Genomic DNA, 25,062 nt, shown 5'->3' with positions numbered 1-25,062 from the left:
GAAATACAAACCATCGCAGCGTAAGCTTGAGCGGTTTGTTGAACTTGGTAACAAGTTGCAGTCTACTTTTATCGTTGGTGTTGGTAGTGAGTGATTTATCTAGCACGTGGCATCCTCCGTTTTAAATCCTGAGTCCTGTTACATGAACTATGCTCACAAACCTTGCACTGGAGACTGCAGGGGGCCCGAGTATGAGGCATATCCATGGCACTTAGTAACCAACAGCTACTAACGCAAGTGTTGGGTTGGGATGTCACTTGTTTGTGACGTGGCAAGACTTAAAATGTAAGTCACCAGAATGTGTATCTGTGTAACCTGCTGAGCTCAGTATGGCTGTCAAACTGACACCATCCACGTACAAATGTCAAATAATACGGTCTGATCGCGCATCACTTGCATTCTGGTAATGTTTACGTTCTCAAAACCATCAGGTGGTTGAGTTTGGCAAACATCATTGCCATGTGTTTCCAATCGATAGCTCACCGAGTATTACTGATGTCCTCACTGCCAATAGTTGCCAATTGAAACAAAATTTAGAGTCACAGTTTTTGTATATTAACAAAGCCGGCTTACGATTATTTATGAATGGAGAACATTTTGAATGAAGTAAGGTTGTGATTGCTTTTGCCTGCTCCGAAACGTTTTGTAGCCTGCATGTTATTCGTTTCTGCAGCTTAGATGTGGTGGTATATGTTTCTGAGACCATCTTCCCTATTGCAAGAACGTTTTTTTTCGAGTAGTACTCTAGCCAATGTATCAATTCTATGTTTACCCTACTTTTCTGTATATTGTGCTGGTTACCATAATTCATGTTGTGCTTTCTTTAAAATGTTATTGGTTTTGATGAAGAGAGTGGTATTGTTCCGCTTTAGGAATAGTTTATATCCTTTGTTGAATTTTGTACTGTTATGTTAACTTTGCAATTGCAAAAGATAAGCAGAAAGTACGTTCATATAAAACTGCAAAACATTGCCTCAACCGTGTTTCTTTACTATTTTGAAAAGCGTACATTTTTCAGAATTCTAGGCAAAAGAGGACCACCCTCACGTTTGGGTATATCCACTTTTTAGCCTGCGTTCACAACGGACTATGGGTTTCATTCATACATTGAGTCATGAGCAGGGTTTCATTTCCGATATGTTTTATTTAGTTTTCCCCTCTTTTATCTTCTGTTCCCCCCGGTGACGCCATCATTATGTTACTTTTTAGTTCCTGCTGCATCTTATTGGGGCTTTGCACATCTTGTGTTTCGCTTTGCCTATCAAATAGCTTAGCTTAGGGTACCATCTTGCATGGTCTCTTCATTACTGTTTTACTTACGTATTGTTCGTTTCGCTGTAACCCTTATATTCAGTCTTCAAGTAGGCATAGATTGTCAATGATGATGTTTCATTTCATACTATAGAAATGGTATTGCTGTACTAATTCCTGTCATCTCCGAGGAGAATTGTTTTGTTTGTTTTTGAAGTTGACTCATCGTCATGACATTTCTTTTAAGGGGCAGTGGTACTGTATAACAGATGTTTAATTTGTCATTTTGTGATTCTTTGCCTGAGATGTGATGGGAGAGCTGGCGAGGTTTTTGCTGGCTGTAAAACAGGGTGAAGACGTGGGAGATGAACATGAATTGCTTTTGCGTTCTAGCTAGAAAGGGCATCCATGTCTTCTCTTTGCGCTTCTAGTACGCTGCCACCCTCTAGCTTTCGTACCTTTTTTGCCCACCATTAATCCCCTTGCATCTCTTGTCTATTGTCTATCAGGGATGTTTGTCACATTCAAGAATTAAGGTTTCAGGTCAGTTGAACAGCTTAAAGTATTGGTTTGCCTCGTTCCATCGTATTCTGCTGTTGCTCCTGACTCGCCCTTGGCTGTTGCTTCGTATCCAGCCTCTGCTACTTACAATTTATGGTCTTTTACCTCACTGTGACTGCCACTTTCTCTGTGAGGCTTCACTCTCAGCTCATCGAGAGAGACATAGCCCATTCTCTTCACAGTGGACATAAGAGATCTGGTTACTATTGGGCAAAGTGTGAAAAGACCGCGATACTTCCCAGGCAAGATTAGGTTAAGAAAGATAAATTCTCTGACAGTGATGAGGATAATTTAGTTTGGAGAGCTTGAAACTTGCCAAAAAGCTTTCACAGCCCCTGGGGCTACCTGTTTCCCCCCAAGTGTGACCAGGTACTGAAAAGTTGGAATGTGAAGTCTCTATTCTTGAGAGAAATTAATCTAGAGCTTGCAGAGAGAGTGGCCTGAAAATGTAAGGGTGTGAATGTACTGAACTTGACCTAAACATTGACCTCTCACATTGCTTCCATCTGACCCTCGATTTGGGAGGACACGATGAGATGTTGCTTTTCCATCACCTATAGATTCTACAGTACATTTAGTTGAAAACTTTCTGATTAGTGAACTGTGTAAAAGTAGAATGCAGCCAGTGAATGAGAAGGGTCTAGCCAGTAGATTCATGCTTGTCTTGGTTTTTGAAGCTGTAGTGCTTAGAAGAAGATTACTCTCCCAGTGCTTGCATGTTTCTGATTACGTGTCGTTTATGACAGACTAGGCCAGAGGCTAAAATTAGATCACCCTAATAGTGTGCAAGTGTTTGAACTCGTCAAAATTTTGGTGAAAGTATCTAGAATTGCGACTAATTGGTTTCCGTTAGCTCTTCAAAATTTCTGTAATAAAATGCAGTATATATCCATATTAGTCTCTATAACGACGCCGGTCCCGTGGGTAATAAACTCTACGTTTGGACTTGCATCGTCCTGCCCAGGGTGAGACTCTCGCCAGTAGTCCCCATATAAGTACTGTATGCAGAGTGAAGGTACTTCTACTTTGTTCTGAGCTTTGCGATGGTACGTAATGCCTGTACAGTTGGGACTTATGCTTTTGCTTAATTATATATTGGCTTCATTTTATCATTAACTTAGTATGTGTGGCACGTAAAATATGCTTGTTCTTGTGTAATTTACAAAAATTCACTTTCGAATCATTTTGAAACTTGGTTATCTTTGAAGTGTTTCAGTTTAAGTAGTTTGAATACTGTAGCGGTCATTCATGTTTCGACCAGAAATTTACCCAAAAATTACAATATATCGAGTTCTTTTATATTTTCCATAAGGTTTTTTACCAATTTGATGAGTTACCACCAATGATACTTTGTTAAAAGGTGAATATTTGGAATTCCAGGCAAATAATATTTCAGTTGTGTAAAATGTGGCTTTAACGGCTTATGGCGATTACTGTTTTTTTTATTTTTTAAAATTCGAGTTTTAAAATTGTTCCTGTGGCTTCGAGCAATATCCGTTTTGTCTTCAAAAGTCTGTGTGTAAAACAAGTTGTACATTGTCTAGCAAGAAGTATTTTGTAAAAGTAACCGTCACTGACTTCGAGTGAAGTCATTTATCTTTTTGTTTAGATATCGTATAATGTTAGCCTACAAGTTTTGTTTTTCCACATAATGTTTTTTAATCGATGGCGTTCTGTCAGAGCAGCGTCTGATGATCGATTTCCTTTCCAGCTCATAGCGTCAGAGGCGTCTGTTGTTCCTGAGGCTAGTCTCCAGAACCGGATGACGCAGTTCTTTGGCAAACTTGCCCGCGGCTTCGGCTGGGGGCCTCAGCCGACCAAAGTACGTAGCTTTCATTGCAGAAATGTTTCCCAACTTGGCTTTTATTTGCAAAGATTAACTTGAAAAGGGTGTGACTGAGAGGTTTGCTTGTCTTGTAACGAAGGTTAATGTTTCAGATATGTTTGTTATTACTGTGCAAATCTATTTTGTTTTTCCCAAGCAAACCTTTGTAGTCTTATGCCTTGCCTTAAAGTGGATGACATACAGCAGTACACTTTTAAAAAGTAGCAGTGGTCCCCCTCCCTTGTTCTAATGCCTGTCCTGATCAGTGTGAATCTTCTCGCTCTAGAATAGTGTCATCTTTATTCTGCTCCCAGTTAGAGCAAAGTTAAGGGAAGACTAAGAATTGTGTGTATTTTTATTACTCAAATGAATTGCCCTAGGTAGTCAGGTATTTATTTTAGGGGTTGAGATGACTGATTTAGATGCAAACTCTCATTTGGATGCTATCAGCACAATTGAAGATGTATGACCATTAAGAGTTCTGTGTGATTACCACGAATTCAGGTAGGTCTGCCCCAAGAAATAAAATGTAGAAAAATGAATGGGGTTCTGTCCATCAGTTTGGGAAAGCACCGAAGTATGTAGTGGGTGTTCGTAGTGGACTGGAAGAAGCAGGTGTGCCCGATTGTGAAAAGAATCCGGTAGAAAAAAAGTTAACTAAGGTATTTGGGGCAGGTGTTTATAGAGGGTGATAGTAACCAGAACACAGTTTTCAGGGAGAAATCTATGGCATTCTTGGAAAGGTGACAAGGGTCTATACTTCTTTTAGGGGTGACATCATCTGATGTCACTGTCACATCTGAAATGGAGGGATGGAGAAAGACCTCGGTAGATCGTTCGAAATGCCTTGGAGTTAGTTTCTGGGGAGGAAGTTCAAGGCGATATATTGCAACTTCTAAAGCTGTCACGCACACAGGCTTCCCCAACAGGTTCATTAGAAAACTTGTTGAACTCAGAATACAATTCAAATATCTCATGTAGGAAACAGCTTTTAAACTACAGAATACAAGGATAGCATCTCATGTTGGAAGCAGCTTACAATATTATGTTATAATTCGCATTTTGCTAAAATTGGAGTTTGCCTAAGTTTTTTAAATCCTTAGTTTGATCTGTTGTGAAGAACTCTTTACCAAGTAGGTATCCAAAATAATCAATTATGATAATGAAAATTTATGTATTTTTCATTGATCAACCATTTTGCAAACGTAGCCTAACTTACTCTAATGTTGAATTGAGATTTTTTGTGATCCATATACTAGAATCTAACACTGGTAAACTTGAATATTATCAAGAACCTTACATTTTGTAGCTCCTAATTACAGTTATTATTCCAGGTAAACAATGTCAACTGGAGCGATTACGCAAACAGGGCCTTCACGTTCCTGGAAGGCCCTTTCATAATCGTCCCCCTGGCCGAGGACAGCATGGGCGAGGAGTTTGCCTACGAACTCCTCATTCACAAAGAAATCAACAATGCAAGGAACGCTTATAGGTGAGGTGGTTTAAGTAGGTTCATTCCTATTACTGTAGCTCCATTCATGATTTATTTCTTTCTCACTTTCCTCAACCCTCTCCGAACAATTGTTTCATAGTGCAACTGCTGTGAGGTTTTCTTACTGTTACACCTTTTTAACCTTTCGATTATCAATTTCCCCTCTTGGCGCTGAATGACCTCATAGGTCCCAGTGCTTGGCCTTGGGGCAAAGTTCTACATCCATTCCAATTTTGTATATGACGACTGTTTGTAGTGGAGGTCTTTATAAGTGAAATGAGACTTATAAGTTTTATAAAAATAAAGTCCAAGTACAGATGTCTAATTCAATGATACTTATTCGTGAAGTTTTGTAAATAACTTCCATATGACATCATTTCAGAAATAATACGGTCCTTGCGATTTAAGCTTTTAGATTTTTACATTTTTTAAACATTTTCATATCGTATACAAGGGTTTAAGGAGCTGATTTTGTTTTGTGTATAGTATTAAGGTGATGGTTTCTTTCATCGTAACGTACAATGACTTTCGATTGGAACGTTAAATCTGTATTCAGTACAGTGGACCCCCTCCTATTAGCTCTTCTGGATTCACGGCTTCACCCATTTGCGGATTTTTCTGTGGAATGTATGTACAAATTGTTTGCAGAAAATTTGCATATTTGCAGTATTTTTCATAGAGAAATATTCACTAATTACTGTATTTTCACATTTTCGTGGCTGAATGCACTTTTTGTGATGAAACTGTTAAGATACTCAGGTATAAGCATTTTTAGAGGGTTTTTTGGTGTTTGAATGATCAAAATGGGCAGTTATAAACATTTTGAAAGGGGTGTCAAGTATTCGTGGATTTTAGTTATTTGCAAGGGGTAGTTTTACGCATCCCCTCCGAATACTGGGGGTTGACTGTACATGGAAGTAGTCCCCTTTAGAAGTTGCCAACACATATGAATTTCGTAAGTACCTGTACATGAGATCGTTATTGTATCGGCATTTGGTCCTGCAGGAATGTACAGACCATTACATTTTATTTAGGAGCATCCTTCAGTGTGAGGTAGAGATGGTTGTTGAACTTGGTAACAAGGTAACTAACAGGTTTTTAAGTGGGGTGAGTTGGGAAGTACAGGCAGTCCCCGGTTGTTGGCGGCCTCGGTTAATCGGCGATCCGGTTTTACGGCAGTTGTCTAGCAACTACAATAACAGGATTTTGGCGATGGTAACTGGATTTTCGGCACCGATATCCACCTAACACAGGTGCCAATCCTGCTTATCAACACCAACATCCACTTATCGGTGCCGATAAGCACCAATATTCGTCGATTTCCAGTTGTTGATTTTCTGTTATCGTCATGCTGTTGGGAACGGAAACCCCACCAAAAACCAGGAACTGCCTGTACCCTAACTCACCTCCGACTCATGCTGAAGAATACTCATATAAAAAGCTCTGGTTTGTACACCTTGGAAGAATATTTCCTAAATTTGTTACAGTATTTTTACGTTGGCTCTCACTTCTACCAGGTGAAATATTTAATAAGTTATCTGCAGTCGTCCATCCCATCCATTTTAGTGCACAAGAAGATAGAAGATAGACTTAACATCTGCATATTTTACTCTCTTCCGACAGTCTGTTGCGGACGTGCCGAGAGGAGGAGGCCAGAGCTGCGTACGAAGCCTACAGCAAAATTCTAGTTCCCCTCGTGGACTCCTGCGGCAAGGAGGTTCTCTGTCATAACGTTCTCCAGAAGGTGTTGGATTTCCTGCGGGAACATCCGACGTGGCATGTTGCTCACATTGTTGCACAGTTCGGATTCGTGGAGGCTTTGAAAAATGACGTGGTTCTGGCGTAAGTGTTGACCCAGCCGTTATGCATGTCGAGATATAAGGGTGCATGTTCCCATTGTTGAATCTTAGGCAAAACTAGTGTAAGGGTGCATGTTCCCATTGCTGAATCTTAGGCAAAACCGGAATTGCTTGGTAAACAGACAGTTATGGTATAAGTTAGTAGAAGTCCCAAGTTACATTAAGTTATTGTGTTTGAAATTTTCATAGTTTTGCTGTCATGGAAATCACTTGTCAAAATATTTTGTCTAAAGTCAATTTCGATTAAGTTGCACATTGGATTTGTGTTCATAAGAATTTACAAACCTTAGATTTAGCTTCTGAGGGCACAAACTGAATGTTGAGTAACCACTTAAATAAAAACCCTTTTGTTAAAAGTTTTGTTTTGGTGATTATTCTCAAGCAGTAAGAATCATGCGCAAATCCAGATGGATCTTGTAGGGCAGCTGCTAAAACTGCGGCGTAACAAAAAAAGTTCCTTCCCAAAAAACATCTCTAGAATGGTCAGTTAACTCCTAAGTATAGCTAAAATTCAAGACAACTCACAAAATGGAAAGTTCTAAGTTTGTTTACTTTAAAATTCTTGTGTCCAGACAATAAACTCAGTGTTTTCTGATTTAAGAAAAGAGCGAGTCATTTTTACGATAAAACAACTGCTGTATGCTTTCTGACAAAGTCAGAAGACGTATGTGATTGTTTATGGAAAGTGGAAGGCTGATTGAAGGAGCCATGGGAAATCATTTGGCAATCTGTTAAAACACGAAAGTTTTAGATAATCAAGATGAAGATGATTTGCCAAATGGCCACATGACTAAAATCCATCTTGTTTTGATAGGAAAAACAACAATGATAGTAATATAATAATAATAATAATAATGATATTAAAGAGTAGCAAATAATGGCGTTCACCCTGTTTTTACAAAACTACGTCATCACAGAAATGACTTTCTATTTCTTCTTTGTTTCCAGGGAGCTCAACAGCCCAGAGGAAGGAGAAGGTTTGTACCCCCTGCATGTCGCCACAGAGAACGAAAATGATAAGACTATTAGTGCCATCATAGCAGCCGGCGCACAGGTGGACATGGTCGACAAGGAAGGAAATACGGCAGTTCACATAGCAGCTTCTAAGTCAGTCACTGTCATTCAGGTGAGTGTGTTTTGCGTTTCGAAGTTAGGAGAGGTTCCCGGCAACTTTTGTGAGTACAGTATAACTTTTCGCGCAGAAGAGAAGTCCTTCCTTAAAATATGAGATAGGAGGACATTACCCCTGTTGTTTCACTGACTTGAAAGATGATCATGTTTTGGGGCACTGTAATAGTTCTGTAGTGTGAGATAATTTGATTGTTATGATTATTGTTATTCTTTAGGTGGACCCTATTCGTATGGAACAAGCCCACCACAGGGGTCATTGACTTGAAATTCAAGCTTCCAAAGAATATGGTGTTCATTCGAAAGAAGTATCGGAAGGTAATGGGAGATGCAGAAAGAGGGACATCACTTATTAGATCAAGAAGCCAAGAGATCTCGATTTTGAAATATTCTGTCTCTTTCGCAGGCCCTGAAAGTCAAGCACAGTCCGGTGTTGAACAAAAAGAACGCGGCGAACGAGACTCCGTTGATGGTAGCCGCGCAACATAGCAAACTGGAGAACATCAAGCAGCTGATACAACTAGGTGCCAACCTCAACCATGAAGATGAGCTACCGGACCCCTCAAATCAGCTGTATTGGGACAAGATTGAGAAACTAGTCTTGGCCAAGGAAATTAGCTCCAAGGTAAGGGGCGCCTTTCGTGCATGTTTTGGCAGTTAAGCACCTCTTGTTGAATAAGGTTTGCAACATTGAATGCCAGTACTCTCGTCTGATTTCCTTTGCCTCATCTTCCTCCTTATTGTCACTTCTATAGCAGACACGAAATAAATTTGTAAAGTTTTCCATTATTGGTTAATAAAAGGTGGTACTCGATCTAAAGAAGGGGAATTTTAACTTGGCTAAAAATAGTGTCATTTTGAAGGTCTTAGTGCCACAGTGTCTCCTGAAAATACATTCACATTAAGGTAGCATTTGCCTCTATGTCACTGGTAATTCATTGTTTTCTTCTAATACTTCGCTTAACTGTATTGTACTTTTTCAGTTCTCAAAACACAAAGGAATAATTTATCTGTATTGTAAATTGGATATGGTGAATGTTAAATTCTAAACACCAATTTGAATTGAATTGAAGTATAAAATTTACGCCAGAGGCCAATCACTAGGACCTACGAGGTCATTCAGTGCTGAGAATAAAGTTGAAACAAACATTAGGAGAGGGTGGAAAGTATTGAAAACCACAAATCATGATTTATTGAAGACTTAACCCACTACAGTTCCTCGTCTTCAGCCCAGGTCTCATTTCTTGTTTATGTTGTGTAGCTGGTGTGAGTTCTTGCATTTGGGATACGAATTGACCGTCGTATGCTTATTTAGCAGTGGTATCATTTACTGGAATAAATTTAATATTGATGCATACTTATCCTTTTCTTGTAAAACTTATCCCTGTGATGATACCAAAGAGTTCATCTCTAGTTAGTAAACTTCCATGTAGCTATTGCCATGTCTATCAGCTTACAAAAATAACGCGTTGAAAATTTATGGACTTGTATTTTACTTTTTTTTCCACTTTTTGAGATTTAGTTGTGAAGCACTTGACTTTTGAAGTACCTCTGAATTTCAGGATTTGCACAAAGGCGGGAGCCTGCTGCACTGGGTTAAGAGTCGCGAGCTTATGGACCTGTGCCTCGATGCCGGTTGCAACCCAGACTTGAGAAATGACAAGCAACAGACGCCGCTTCATGTTATGGTAACTTAATTATTGTCAGTGATGTTCAGCCCATCATTGTGTCCGCTTGGTTTATTATCTTGCTTTTTATAACGTAGCGGAATAAAGTACAAGAAATAATCTCTCAAAGGACATTTGCAAAGTGGAATATGACTCATCACAGCTCTGGTTGTGGGACTAGCAAAGACTTAGTAACTGTAAGGGTTAATGTTATTTTATTTCCTTTTTTTAGGTTAATCGCAACAGGTTCCAGTGTCTTATGACGCTGTTGTGTAGAGGAGCCAAGGCTAACTGTGCCGATTTGGAAGGCACCACACCACTCCACTTAGCTGCGGCTCAATGTTCGGCAACCTTAGTACAGGTCGGTTTTATTTTCGTTTGTGAGCACTGGTGTTCGTGAATGTTATATATTAGCTAAAACTTCTACCATGAATGAACTATTATTCTTGGTTATACTTTTGCCTTTCTATACTTGCTGGAATGTGGGGTAACATCTTATCAAAATGCTTTGGAAGTACTGTAACGTAGTAGTATATGGTTGTAATCTGTGCAGAAAAGATTGGTGTCCATATTCATAAAATATTTGTATTAAAACATTTTTAAAGTGCTGAGCAAGGTATTTCCCTTAAAGACAAGAACTTCACAATAGTATATATAATATCATCAGTATCTGAATCACGTTCAGTATTAAGAACAGTATTCAAAAGCTGAACCTTGATTGTCACTGATTTTTATATTCATTCTACCCACTCTCCCAGGCCTTTATCGTTTTCGGAGGGGAGATCAACGCCGTCAACAAACGAGGAGAGACTGCGAGACACTTAGCTGCGTCTTGCAAGATCGAGGACAAGAACAAGAGTTCTGAAAGAGACAAAGTTATCTATCTACTTCACACAGTTGGAGCTACCAGGTACTGTAGCCCAGTTCAGCGTGATGACACGAATTGACGTCTTACGCTTGGTAGCAGTGGTATCATTGTTATCATGAAATAAGTATGTACTCATGACTTTGATGAGTTGATAATACAAGGGTACAAAGGTTTTCTCTCCACATTTGTTCATTACAACCCAATTAGTAACCATATACGTATAGCCTACCCTCAGAAGCATTTGGGTTAACCGACTTTAACCCATTTTATCTTGTAAGTGTTAGGCTAAGAATGATGAGCAACAAATTTTAACCTTCAATGCTTGGTTGAAAATGAAAAGCAGTTCCCCCAATAGTTTTGTATATTAGTAGATATGAAAAATTTACAACCACTGGCATGCTGACATATGTCCGTGGTTCTGCATAAAAATATGACATGGGCTAAGAAAATAATTTATTATAAGTTTTCTTCCATTATTTTTAAAGATTTTGAAGGAATACTTAATCTGAACACTTCAAATCTTGATAAGTCAGCTGTTTATGTTGAATAAAGACTCATAGTTAGATGATTCTTCCAGATGCCAAACAAAGTTAGCTGCCTGTGCCGATGGGTGTTTAGACGAAGGGAATTTCAACGGCGTTCCTCTGTACGAAAAGCCGCTCCACAGGTCCCGTTGGATTATGGACGAACAGCTCTCTAAACGACAGATCTCTGATGCAATCCGGTAGGTACCTGTGGAAATGATAAGTGTTAATTTCAGTAGTTTTGAAGATTACTGATAGTGTTTGAAAGTTTTTGTTTTTGACTTTTACAAATAATACAGTTAATTGGTATGCCCATGCCCATAAGTGCCTATTTTGATAGTTCAAAACACCAAAAAACCCTCTAAAAATCTTTGTACCTGAATATTTTAATAGTTTTATCACAGAAAGTGCATTTACTCACAAAAATGATATGAAAATACAGTAATCTGTGAATATTTCTCTATGAAAAATACCACGAATAGGTGAATTTTCTGCGAATAATGTGTATTTGTTCCACAGGTGAGTCCGCAAATTCAGAACCATGCCTGTACTTTAAACTTGAAACTGCTTTGGAAGATGCGACGTTAAAAGAGATGATAGGTTTACTGTTAAAGTACTTTTTTATTGTGTAATCAACTTCAAAAACAACTTTCAGGTGGCAGGTGCAGAACAGAAATGGCAACCAGCGAACAGGTCGCGTCTTGTGTCTCGATGGAGGAGGAATTAAGGGACTGGTGATGACGCAGATGTTGTTCGTCATACAAGAAATATTGGGCCGTCCCATACACGAGTGCTTTGACTGGATTTCAGGGACTAGCACTGGAGGCTTTTTGGCCTTGATGTTATGTTCGGGTGAGAATTTACTTTCCTCAGTATTTTTTATCATTGCAGACAGCATCCTGCTGACAAACGAGATACGTTCCGGATGATATAAAGTCAGTACAGTACTGTATGTTTTTTCATCCTAAAACAAAATACATTGTACATTCAGTCCTGTATGTGCAAGATTAGGTTCAAAACAAGATTTGAACTTACAGGTTGCAAAGAGGAGCACTCTGAACACAATTTTAATTTGTGATCCCATTTGTTTGCACAGTATCTCTGTAAGTAGGATGGTGTCTGTACTGCACTCCATTTTTGAGGTTACCATTATATTCGTACACAGTAGCATCACAATTTAACAGATGCTTTGGGGGTCTGGCCTTTATGTCAAGTAACAGAGTCTGTTAAGTAACAGACACGACATTATAGCCTGCACGTGAATATTTTGTAGGTACCTTCCATCTAACAGAATTCCTGACATCTCCTAACCTGAACTAACCGGTACTCTCTACACTGACTGTACACTCAACAGTCAGTTTAAGAGATTCATCTTAAAATGTGCTTTGTCTAAAGTGGTGACACAGGAAAAAATAATTGTAATGGGTAGCTGATAAGTAAAGAAGTCCGCTAAATTTTGGTATAATTATTTTAAATAGTTTCTGTGGCCTTGTTTTAGGATGCAGGCAGTCCTAGGTTACGACTGTCTCAGCTTCTGGCTTTCTGGCGCGCTAGGCGTTCTGACTTTCTGGCACGAGGGACTGGTATACGGTGCTGTTAACCTGATTTTTTACTGTGGCTGTCCAAAGCAGTTTCTAATCAGAATGATCTTACCAAAACAGCCACTAACTAGACAAAGGTATTTGTTCCTTTCTCCCAGAACAGCTGGTGCAATAGAACTTTATTACAGATATTTTCTTTGAGAACTTTGATGGATATCCGGACTTTGTGGTCTAGTTATTCCTGAATATGGAGGGTCTACCATACGTTTTAGTAGGAATTCTTGTGTTCTCGTTCTTGACAACATTTTGGCTCAGACTTGAGCGTAGGATTCCATTAGTGAAGGAAAAATTTTGCTAATTTCGTTTTATTGGGGCAGTGTAATCTGGCTCTGCACAATATTTATTTATTCCCATGTGGAATAAAAGTAATGCATTTTTTCGTCATCATTGACAAGGTGAAGACGTTGACTGAAGTGGTTTTTGGATGTTTTCAGGCTCTAAAACTTCTGAGGATATTTGTAGATATCTGATATTGGATCTTTTGGTTTAAAACAATTTAAAATTTTAATGCTTTCTGCAAAAGAATAAAATGTGAAGTACATTACAGTGTGGACTAACGAAAGCAATGTATATGTTCATAAAGGAAAAAATACCTTTTCATTGAAAGGATTACGTTTCCTGACGAGACGTAAAGGTCATCTTTACCATGACAATTAAATGTTTGCTTTTTTTTTCAGACTACAGATATCCAGGACATCTTTTTCCTAACAGTTCAATGTTAAAGGTTCTCTTTTTCCGGCCACAGGGAAGTCCGTGCAAGACGTGCAGTCGCTCTATTACAACCTGAAGGAGAAGGTTTTTGTTGGAGTCCGTCCATACGAAGCAGGTCCGCTAGAGGACATCTTGATCAAGGAGTTCGGAGAGGAGACGGTCATGAGCAGCATCAAGGCGCCTCGCGTCATGGTCATGTCCACGTTGGCTGACCGCCTCCCCCCGGACTTGCATTTGTTCCGGAATTACGAGTCGCCGATGAGTGTCTTAGGTGAGGAATTGTCTTTTGCTTTTATTACGGCGGTAGTTCGTCTTTTATCTCAGTGCAGTTGGAAAAAGTAGACTGGCTTCTTTCTCCCTTTGCCTCAGTAGTCGACTGAATTCTATTAAAGATGTTTTGATGTCCTGAATTATCCACACAGGTATCGAAGAGGAGAACGTCTTCATGAGTACGCAGCCTCCGGATAGCCAAAAAGTTTGGCTCGCAGCTCGTTGTTCAGGAGCCGCACCAACTTACTTCCGGTAAGTTTATAGCCAACCGTCTGTCTCTCGAGCTACACAAACAAAGTTGCCTTATGCAGGTGTGTGTGAGATTGTTTATAAGCATCGCACAATGTAGACAGTCTTTTGTTTTAGGTTTGAGAGTTATTGTTCTTTGGCGGCTTTTATTTGATAACATTCTAACTTTTAATTTACATTTATTTAACGTGGGAAGACTTAACACGTATGTTTTGTGTACCTCTTCATTTCACTGTTTAAAAAATTCCAAGTGAAACTAACTTACAGGGAAATTAATTAATCAGTTTACGAATGTGTGTAGCTGTGTAACTGTGGTTGAATATTGCAAATCTTATGTTATGGTTTTACTTTCATTGAAAACAGGTATACAAACTGACCTCCTCAACGACATCATTGGTTTGTTTGTTTGATGTTTAGTGTTTGTAGGTCTTTGAGGTTACTGAAAATAGAATGCACATTGTGATTTATGCCGTCATCGCTTTCGTTTTTGTTGCAACTGCCGTTTTGATGCAGAATTGAGGGTGGTTCTGTATCAATCAGTATTCAGGCTTATAGATTTATAAATTATTTTGTCTTTCCTGGTAAAAATGTTGTTACTTAATGCGGTAAAATCTCGCAGGAACAAATGCTCGTAGGTTTACGGAGAAAATGAAAATGTAAAATACTCATCTGTAATTTGTAAAAAAACAAAGTTATGTAAAATTGTGTTGGATGTGGTCCAACATCAAGAACTTGTGTTTGTTGTGGAGTAAAATGTTCCTTCTAATTAGTAACAGTGGTGCCTTCTGTGTTGATGAAACAAGGCATGTTAGACTGTTAGACGAGTGTATAAGGCCATCTTCAAGGTAGGCAACTGGATGATGTAGGCGTAAAGATAGGAGAACGTTGGACGAGAAACAAGGCAGTTAAAGAAAGAGACAAGTTGATAGAATTCATGGCATTATCAATAACTAAACTGAACAGCCAAGAGGTCACTCATTTGCATAGGTCATCTCCACGGGATAGGAAACCGAACAGTAGCAAAAGCAGAAGAATCGCAGGCTAGATGGCATCGTAAACTAAAAGTAACTTTTCTTGAGTCTACTAGAGTCTACTAGCCATAGTTGTCTTAATGTTACAGCAGGTGTAGACTGCCACCTTGGGAATGAAAGCAAGACTAAGGTTGTAGTGAGTGATTTGACAGTCGTGGAAAGTGTCACTGGACTACGTTGCTTCGGAGAGAAGATTGCAGGCAGTATAGGCTAAATGATGTGTTATATACTATACAGGATGGATGAGCAATTCATAAGTATGGAGGAGCTGGTCTTGGTTCTTCGAATTACACTTTCCCAGGCCCGTGGTCTGACTAAATATCTCACTGTCCCTCACCAGACCTTACTGTGATACGTACCTAAATGCTTCACTGTACTACACTGGACCTCATCCTGTTTCACCAGGACACACCATACCTCATAGGAGGTATGGTTCCTACCATTCTCATTTTTGTTTGAACTTTACAGCTTAATCGAATGTAACTTTACTAATGCACCCATCATTCTATATTTTATGTGGGAAATTACACGTCCTGAGTTCTAACTGAAACTGACTCGGTTGCATGGCATGTTTGTTTTATGGTAAAAAGTTTACATGAAGCATTTATTATGTCACTTTCAAGCTCTTATCCATTTACCGCTTCCAAACTATTCATGTGTAAGACTCAGGTACGAGAACATTGCATCGTAAGGAGGTCAAATGAGTCCCAGTTCAATCTGGACACGTTGCTATTTCTGTACCCAAATTGCTGGTAGGCCTGGAGGCTACAAGACCTCGAGCACTGTACGTCGGAGGGAATGTTAATTTCAGCTTGAGTATAGAAATTTGCTTGGAAAGAAGGCATGTCTCGACCGTATTACTCGGATGTAATCCAGCATGTAAAATAAAGCAATGTTAAAAGACTTTGAGAAAAGCATAATCGTTTGCATGCGAAAGGGTAGGACGAGAGAGGATTCATTGATGAAGAGATGGAAAATGATAAGAGGAGAGATGAGGTCATGTGGGGTAGTACTGCCGGGAATTAGGAACAGGGTAGTTGTCGTGCTGACCTAGACTCCGTCTCACTTATCAGACTCATGGGTCTTTGATGAATACTGTACAGGAACACAGTCTGTGGGTATAAGGAATGCACTTAATTATCATATACTTATTTAGAAAGAGTCCCTCTTCTAGGAAAGTGTTATAGAAAACAATTGCTGTTTCAGTGACATTTATTGTATGCAGTCTTCTCTATTTTTCCTATATTCTCATCTGTAGGTATGTGGTATAATAAATTTCTAAATGACATTGAAAGATATTCTGCTTTTGTTGCCTATTTTTGTACTTTACATTTTGACACGCACAATCGGTCATCTACAGAGAGAATGAATGAAATACACATAGAGAAGACGTATTTTTAGTGGGGGAGCTGGTGTAAGGTTAGTGAAAATCTATGCGGGTCGGACCATTGTTGATCTGTTGTGATAATTATATTTATTTACTAGATAGGCATAGATTTTTATAAACAAGAACTAACCTTTTTGGGTCTACCTCTTGGAATTTGAAAAATTTAGACTCATCTGAGGAAACTAAATAGATCATAAAGTAATGATTTAAAACTTGAAACACACTGTATTTGACATTCATGCTTCTTGGAGTTTTAAAGGTAGAGGGGTCTCAATAGGATACTAATATATATTCCAGAATCTCATTCATTGCATCTGAATCCTCACGATTGTAAAAAACTTGAGATACTTTCGTACATACTGTATGTTGCATGTCGACTTTGTGAGTCAAGTTTCTTCGTTACAGAGAATTTAGGATTATTGGACATCCCTGGGTGTCTTGGACTTAAGTATGAGGCTGTTTATTTGAATTTTTTCATTTTTGTATAAATTTTTGCATGCTGTCATTATTTCAGATTTTGACATTGTGTTGAAGCTAACTTATGAAAGCTCCCAATATGGTGGTTGATCTGTTGTTCGACAATGTGTTTCATTGTATACCTGCCAGGGAGAAACACTTATGATATATTTTATATAATTCAGGACCTAATCATTTAGGCTTTGTGACATTTTGTAATATTGTCTCTGTAAGTTTGCTTTTCATGTATGTAGTAGCATTTATATACAATACACATTCAATTTGATAGCACACAGGTTTTTAAAAGCTAGTTTTAATGTTTCGAATACAAGTTTGCTTTTCAGAGCTTAGTCAGTTCCATGCCAAACCATAAACATGTACCCTAACAAGACTTCTTTTACTCAGCCACCGTGTACCGACATTTTTGTTATCAACTAAGCTACCCTTATATTGCCCTTAGATCAGCCAAGTCCATGAGAAAGGATGAGAGCTGTCGAAGACGCAGTTTGACCCATGGGTAACTATGACCTTCAAGTTTGTGGTTGTAGGTTCTCCGTTTATTCTGCTCATGTCCCCGAGATGTGGTGCTTCACTTTAGATGAATCTTTTGCTGCCATTCTTTTGCACTGCTGTGAGTTGTCTTTTATCATCTGGGGCATCACACACACACACACACACACACACACACACACACACACACAAACCTTACTGCATTTTTTCATTTTGGCTTTGCTGAGCTAAGTATTAATCACATTGTCGTAGGAAGTGTTTTTTCGGTGGATGGTGAATACCACTAGCGTTACGTCATGTTTTCCTTTTGTTATGAAAGGTTAAGGAAGTGATGATGAATTTGTGCCACATTCTAAACGAGCAAGGTACTTGTCAGATCGGTGCATAAAATTTCCCCATCCTCTCTCTCTGTATGTATGTGTGCACATATTTCTATGTTCACTTTTATGTGGTTTTTTAGTCTGAGGGGCATATTTGAAGAGCTCTGGTAATGGATACTTTTCACCGTACAAGCACCCCTGTCTACTGTACTTCAAAACTTAATAATGTTGGAGTGGATTATAGCATTCTTCGCACAGAATGGGTGACAGTAGTTTAATTGCATAAAAAAAATACTAACATTTAAGATGAAGATATTTTAGAACTAAACATCCTAAATAAATGAAATATTTTTATAGGTATTTGGTTGCCATACTTATGTGAGATTTTAAGTGAGGCACAGAGTTTACGGTCATTTTTGTCAAAAGGTGGCAACTGCAGTAAGGATGAACATTGAGGCAGTCATACAGAATGGGTATCTTATTACAATACCTGGAGATTACGAAAAGGGATCAGCACTAAACTCTCTGAAGTTTGGAGATCACAAGTACTGGAGTTGGTAATAGCAAGGAAATGGCGTAGCCAGGTGCACAGGTAAAAGCTGACACTGTAAGAGCGAAGAAAACTTGAGTTATTGAGTACACTGAAGTTTACAAAGACCAGGAAGTCGAGGAACACCCTGGCAGTCAAACATATGAGTATGTGGAGCAGTTGAATTCACACGCGTATTACAGTGCTTGAGGCAAGTCAGGTACACGAAGAAACTTGTGTATGCAGGAGCGACTGAATTGCAGACTTTAAAAGGGTCTCCTTAGACAACACTGAAGAACCATCGTTGGCAAGGGATCAGTCTGAGGTGAAGCTCCAACTGCAGATTACAAGCTCATTAGTTCATTCATGGATAAACAAGCTCCACTGGGAACTGGTCTTGGAGGACGGAGGAAACCATCATCTCAAGTCTGGCCAGGAAAATGTCATCCACCAAATGAACAGGGGCGACGGAGACAGTTGGAAAAGGGGAGACATCCGTCGAGAAGCCTCACCATGTGAAAAATTAGCCGGGGCCAAGACGGGAGATGGTTGACGTCTCTTGTGGACGGAATTTGAGATTCGAAAGCTATGGTCACTGCGATAGTTGCAACTTCAGAAGCACAATTTACGTACAAGCTGTGAGAGTGCAAGATCCACGTTTTGGCAAATCATTTCAAGCACTGCACACATCCTTTTTGGGGGATCACTGCTGGTCCTTTACACGTATGGCACTGCGAATGTCAGTCCTTGTCTAAGGACGCTTTAGATGAACTGCTGGTTTGTCCACCCAAGTCCATGAAAATTCATGTCGCTTAATACCAAGTGAACCCTTACCACAGTCAAGTAGGTAAATGTCGAAATAAATAATTTCACTATGCAAATTCATATACAGGTATTACATAATAAAAAAATAATGTCCACAGACAAAGATATCTCTCCATTTCAAGTTACCTTTCCGCAAAGTTTAAACAACTGTAAGGCACTCACGTAGTCCTTTTAACTAGACATATAGAGTAGGTATACATAACAGTAAAAGGTTTCTGTTCATGAATCGAAGCCCACTTCAAATTTTGTTCGGAATTTCAGCTAATGTCATGTATTTGCGCTTGACGGCTGCAGAATTTTTAATCTTCATGTGTAAGTTCTGGTAATGAATATGCCTTTGGATTATGTAATCTCACTGAAATATTTGAATGTGGTAATATAGTAATTAAGACTTCTTTTAACTTTTGTCTTATGCCATACTTTTTTGGGGATGCCTGAATGGTTTATGGTTGCATGCAGTGCATATTGGCAAGGTTGAACTGATTTTCTGTGCATTTAATACTTCGTATTTTATTTACCTTATGTTGCATTGGTCAGACATTTATTGGAAACCCAAAGAAATGTTGAAAAATGTTGTGCCTAAGAAGTGGAGTTATATTTTATCGCTAGGTTTGCTGTTATTCACAATTTTATACTTTTTCTTTCTTTTACCTCCTTTATAATTCAGTTTTCATGCACAACCTAAACATATGTATGTGGAAGACTTCAGCATTTATCTTGATGTTGGCGATAAGGGGTGCCATCTTTTTAAGCAGTTTGATGGACCAAATGACAGTATTTGTGCCTAAAATTTGTTTCTGGTCATCACAATCATGCAACCTCTGCTCGATATATTACCTTGATTCATTCTAACTGGTGTTCCTATGACTTCTCTCTCCCCAAAAGTCTTTTCATCATACTCTTCATACTTATCTTGGACTACTTGAGAGTTTCTGTAGGAGTGGTACACAGTGTTCCTTTCGTACTCCGCAAAATCAGCGTGCTGTATGTGGTTTCAGTTACAAAGAATTTGATATCGTTTGATATCGGTTACAAATTAAAAAACTATTAGCTTGGAAGTTTGACTTTAAGTGAGAGGTTACTCATTTTTGTGCCAAGTTATAGCATACGAGAGGTTCTTGAATTGTTACTGCAACTTTTGAGGGAGAAATATACATATTGGAGATAGCGGGAACGTGATTTGTGACAAAATCACGAATTGGGGTGGAGGGGGACCTATTCAGAGCTATGTTGCAAGAACCTTTGATATACCTTTGCTACCCTGCTTGAACTCTAATCTGATTTCCAACTAATCTTTATGACCTTGCAAAGGGCGGAAAATGCAGCAGCCTGGCTGGAGAGAGGGGAAACTGCAAGGAACATTCATTGCAACTTTTAGCGTCACACAAAATGTGCTTGAAGCAGGTTCATTCCAACTAACTTTTTTGAATGATTTTTGCATTGCAGCCGTACTGATGTATTGCTTTAATTATTGCCGCTGTTGCTGTCGGCTATTTCAGTGCCTGCCTTTGCCTTAACATCGTCAATCTTTTAATGGAGTCCTTGGTTCTTAATATTTAATGATAAAAATTTCCTCTATTTTTGTTTTTTCTTGGTATTTTTGACTGAGTGACTCAAGTTAATTTATATTCCTCATATTTCTTTAGCTTTTGACACTAAATGAACAGGATACTGATAGCAGATGAGAGCATTACTGTCAATCAGTAATGTATCCACTGGGATGAAGAATAATGGAAATTTTCATTTTACTACAGCTTGTATCTTTCAAATCCTGATTCAGATCAGTAATGCTTTTTTTCAATGATTCATACAGCAGACTATATTGATTTACTGCAGAAGTTTAACTTACTACACGTTCATTAACAAGTCTACAGTAATCTGCCAACATGGGAATGAATCTTTAGGAATACGTTATGTTTTTAACACCTTTGAAAAATGGTCATAAATGGTCATTAAGTTTCAGTTCTTGCTTGTTATATTCTAAGCTACAGTGAGGTGTTATGTAAAACTCTCTTACATCACTTTTTGTCCCACGGTAAAGGTTTTAAAGTCATGACAGACTGGTTAAGAAACATCAAATGATTACTTCAAATTGATCCCTTCATCTGAAGGTTCGTAGGGAAGCATCTCATGTTTGGTTCAACTCTTTGAGACCTGTTTGTGGCATCATTCAGCGAAAAGTTACCCAGCTATTGCTTTCCGTTCCAAACCCAGTGGTCTAGAAGGTAGATGCCATGATGGATATACCTTTCCTAGGTTCAAGACACTCTTAAGTCTGTACTGGGCAAGGTGATGGCCTGTTTAGAATCTCATGGGAATCGTCTTGAGCCTGAGGTGGTCTCAACAAGTTGTAGATGGACCCATTTCTCATGACGGAGTTTCATGCAAACATCTGGCGTGGCCTAGCCTTCTCAAACCTGTCTTCAGCCCATTTCACTGAAACCTTCATTTTTACATTGCATTGCCTCATATTTTGTCTATCGTATTGAAGTCTTGAAGCATTTTATGAGCAATATAAGGTATGTACAACAATGTTTGAAAGAAGTTATATTCTTGGGCACTTGCTGTTCAGTGCGGACGTGTACGTCGTTAGTCTTTTTCAGACGGCCGTAAGAACACAACTAACAGGTCCCCTTTTGTTTCAGTGCAAGCGAAAAGTTCCTGGACGGTGGGTTGGTCGGAAACAACCCCGTGTTGGACACTTTGGCGGAGATTGAGGAGTGGAATATGGCAGTTCGAGCAAAGGGGAGGGAGGATGAGGTCTTCAACCCGAGCGTTGTAGTTTCGCTGGGCTGTGGCAAACCTCCAGTGATGCTGGTGAGTGAGATCTTTTGAAGGTATTTGTATGTGAGTAGTCAAATGCACCAATAGGATACACGTGAAGGGAATTGCTTCTTGTTCTCTTTCGTATGAAATGGGAAGTAGCCAGTTCTTTAGAGGAGTTCATCCTTTAGAGGCAGTTGTTAATGGCCTACTTAAGAACACTAAGTAATCATATATATTAAATTACTAATAGAATATTTAAATTCCTGTCATGTTGTTACCAAGTAGTAAGAACCAGGATATGAATGGCATAGAACTCTTCAGAATTTTGCTTGCATGAGAAAACATCCTTTTTAAGGGTAAGAAACTCCCCATGGGGAACCTTCGTGTTTCAGAAGCTGTCAGGATACAGTTAAGGAGTGTTTCTGTTGCTCCAATTACTGTAGTTTAATAACTTCACCTTTATGCTGCCTATAATATTTGCAAAAAGTTCCTCTGCCTCAGTAGTCCTTGGGAGGAAACTTGCGCTGACACCATCTCAGTTTAGAGGTAGTTACTGACCATTCCTGTATTCTAAGATTTCAGATTGGGGGTATTAACTCTTCAAAATGAGGGCATCCAGGTCATTTACTTTTCCTTTGTTGCCTTAAATTATTTTCCAGGTTTTTATGTGCGTCGTGTTTCAGTGTTTTATATGTTCCTTGAAATTCCATTGAGAACCCCGTGTTTGACTGGAGATTGCTTGTGGAATCATATGTAAGAAACCTTACATTTTATGAAGCCTTGAATCTCATCCTTATTTGAGACCACAAAAAATACCAGAATAGTCAACTGTCTATATGTGAGGAGTCTAATAGATAGTATTGTTATCTCAGCTGTTCATATACAGTCCTCATTGACTAATAGGTACTCAGATTTGTGTTACATTGTATTTAGCCATTACTTATAATGCACTAACTTTGTCTCTGTCTTTCAGGTTGACACAGTAGACGTTACCCTGCCAAGCATACTGGATGTCCGACGAGGCTTCCAGGCGCTTTATAATTTATTCAACGTCATGGTGGAACAGGCGTGCAGTTCCGAGGGCCGCATTGTCGACAGAGCAAGGGCATGGTGTTCAAACCTCAACGTACCCTTCTTCCGATTCAACCCACAGTTATCTCAGGACGTAGCGTTAGACGAACACGACGACGAATGCTTGGTGCGGATCATGTGGGAAACCAGGGCGTATATGAGGTCCCAGGCCAAGATATTAGCCCAGCTGAAGCCTCTGCTCATCGACTCGGAAGTCGGCGCAACTCCCGCGAAAGACGACGGTGCCTCGCCGTTCAAAGTTCCGAACGCGGCGGCGTCCAACTCGGACGCCGTGGACGGACGGGCTGTGTCCGAGGAAATATCCCCAGACGAAGAGAATAGCTTCCACTCCACTATTCCAGACACCTCCGCACAAGCAGCCGAGGGAAGCACAGCTTCCGAAACGGGCGAATCGAGCGCAGTCGACAGTTTGTCGTTAGCCTCGTCAGAGGTTGTTGCAGCGGCGGCTGCTGTTGGAGCAGACGGCTCCTCCGTCGCTAGCAGTCAGAATTGTTCCTCGGCCGAGCCCAGCAGTGCCGTCGAAGACTCGGAGCCGTCTGAGGAGGCGTCCATATCCTCCGTACACAAGGTCGAGGAACAAGTTGGTGAACAGCTGTGATTTTATCGTCACTTTTTATGCCAAAGTACCTCTGGTATCTTTCTTTTGAATTTTTGCACATTTTTACCTCACATCTCAATGCTGTAATACACATTTGGTGCTTCTCATATGTTGTAGATATTTTTCAAGGTATTTGTACAGTATATAATATGTTGTGTGGTATGCATCACATACGACTGCATTTGCAAAGCAGTACGTATTCGTTGAAAGAGTGATCCGTTTCAACAGGAGTGAGTGTTTCCAGGTCTCGTAATTTTGATCAAGCTGGCTTTGCGAAGCTCTTCATCTGAGAAGATAGGTGAGGAAGTATATCTGATAGCAATATATTTCCCAAAATGTACAAATCCTTTTAGAGGGGGAACAAAATTTTTGTATGATGTCGAGGTTTTGATTCCAATGCTTTTGTCGCCTCTGTATAAAGTCGGGAATAGGGACCAGAGTCGGTTTTTCAGTTCCTGAAGATGACAATCACACACATCCTGATAGCCAGGGTTCCACAGCTTCAGTTACCTTTTCCTTCTAAGCCTGATTCCATCAAATCCAGCTTGCGGGTAAAACCTGGTCAGTTTCTTTGCATGGCCTTTCTGGAGCCACTAATCAGGGTGGTAGGAGGAATCAAAGTACAGAGGAATATCAGCGGAGGTCGAGTCTTCATCTGGATACTCCGAACTGTCCTTGAAAATGTGGCTTGCTGCTGCCAGGTTAGAAAACATGTTCCACTGCCATTGTCAAGATCTTCCTTGCACTACACAAGCCCCCACTAGCAATATGTACAGCAGGTAGAAGCTGAATTGTGTAGCATCCATTACTGTATAGTTGTAATACTCTGATAATATTGTGGTATGGGCTGTCGGTGAAGCAGTTCTGTTTTCATTAGTGCAAGAATTTGCTGTTGAGAACAAGAGTTAGAGTATCTTTTCATCCAAACCGCATTGCATAATCATTTCAGGTTTTTAGACGCACTGGCGTTGCAGAATGTTTAAACTACTGCTTTCATTTAAAACGTCACCTCTGTGCACAGTAGTCGCAGCAAGGATCCGTCTACCTTGTGTCCCTACTTGTAACCTGGTGAAGCAAAGGTCGACGCCTAGAAGCGTTAAGATGACGTTCTGTTCCTCGCAATTCTTTCCCGGGAGACTCTGTGGATGTTGTTCTAATTACGTAGGGCTGTATAGTGCCCGACGTTTTGATATTTTTGTGTTCGCTCTTTCCCTAGTTGTTTGAGACTGTGCTTGCTGTAAATTTCTTTGTTTCGCACAAAAGATGCGGGCTGTGTGATGCATACCGCGCGCAAAGAGGAACTTTTTCTTTTGAAAGTGTTATAGAAAAAAGAAATGTTGATGATGCAGTGAATGCATCTAAAAATGTACAATACCATTCAATGAGAAGGTTTTTCCAAGACGTAGGTTACTCGCGCCAAATCAACAAGGTATCGACCGTAGTGGTAGGGGTGAGCTCAGTAGTGTCTCTAGTGCTTCAGGATTAGCTGTAGTCCTCGCACTTTCGTTTTTCATGCCTTCCATTCGATTATTTCTTCTCTCA

At 39.6% G+C, this 25,062-nt stretch overlaps 1 protein-coding gene across 16 annotated transcripts in view; it reads left to right on the top strand.

Moving 5' to 3' along the window:
* LOC136856350 (85/88 kDa calcium-independent phospholipase A2-like) overlaps nt 1-24,855 on the top strand; it is a 32,753-nt gene extending 7,898 nt beyond the window's left edge. For 9 of the 16 annotated variants that reach the window (XM_067134121.1, XM_067134128.1, XM_067134126.1 and 6 more), the window contains 14 exons: nt 3,524-3,634; nt 4,972-5,129; nt 6,753-6,971; nt 7,937-8,114; nt 8,523-8,741; nt 9,679-9,804; nt 10,016-10,144; nt 10,542-10,693; nt 11,229-11,375; nt 11,831-12,027; nt 13,522-13,758; nt 13,910-14,009; nt 21,710-21,881; nt 22,804-24,855. In XM_067134121.1, coding sequence (XP_066990222.1) covers nt 3,524-3,634; nt 4,972-5,129; nt 6,753-6,971; nt 7,937-8,114; nt 8,523-8,741; nt 9,679-9,804; nt 10,016-10,144; nt 10,542-10,693; nt 11,229-11,375; nt 11,831-12,027; nt 13,522-13,758; nt 13,910-14,009; nt 21,710-21,881; nt 22,804-23,520 — 2,862 coding nt within the window. In that variant the 3' untranslated portion in view covers nt 23,521-24,855. Of the gene's footprint in view, nt 1-3,523; nt 3,635-4,971; nt 5,130-6,752; nt 6,972-7,936; nt 8,115-8,522; nt 8,742-9,678; nt 9,805-10,015; nt 10,145-10,541; nt 10,694-11,228; nt 11,376-11,830; nt 12,028-13,521; nt 13,759-13,909; nt 14,010-17,340; nt 17,398-21,709; nt 21,882-22,803 lie in introns of all 16 variants that reach the window. The other 7 variants (XM_067134115.1, XM_067134127.1, XM_067134118.1 and 4 more) reach the window with 1 other exon arrangement.
* The last annotated feature ends 207 nt before the right edge of the window (nt 24,856-25,062 follow it).

The sequence above is a fragment of the Macrobrachium rosenbergii genome, chromosome 35, assembly GCF_040412425.1.
Source record: "Macrobrachium rosenbergii isolate ZJJX-2024 chromosome 35, ASM4041242v1, whole genome shotgun sequence".
NCBI classification, from domain to species: Eukaryota; Metazoa; Arthropoda; class Malacostraca; order Decapoda; family Palaemonidae; genus Macrobrachium; species Macrobrachium rosenbergii.
This window is presented reverse-complemented; position numbering and strand designations above follow the sequence as displayed.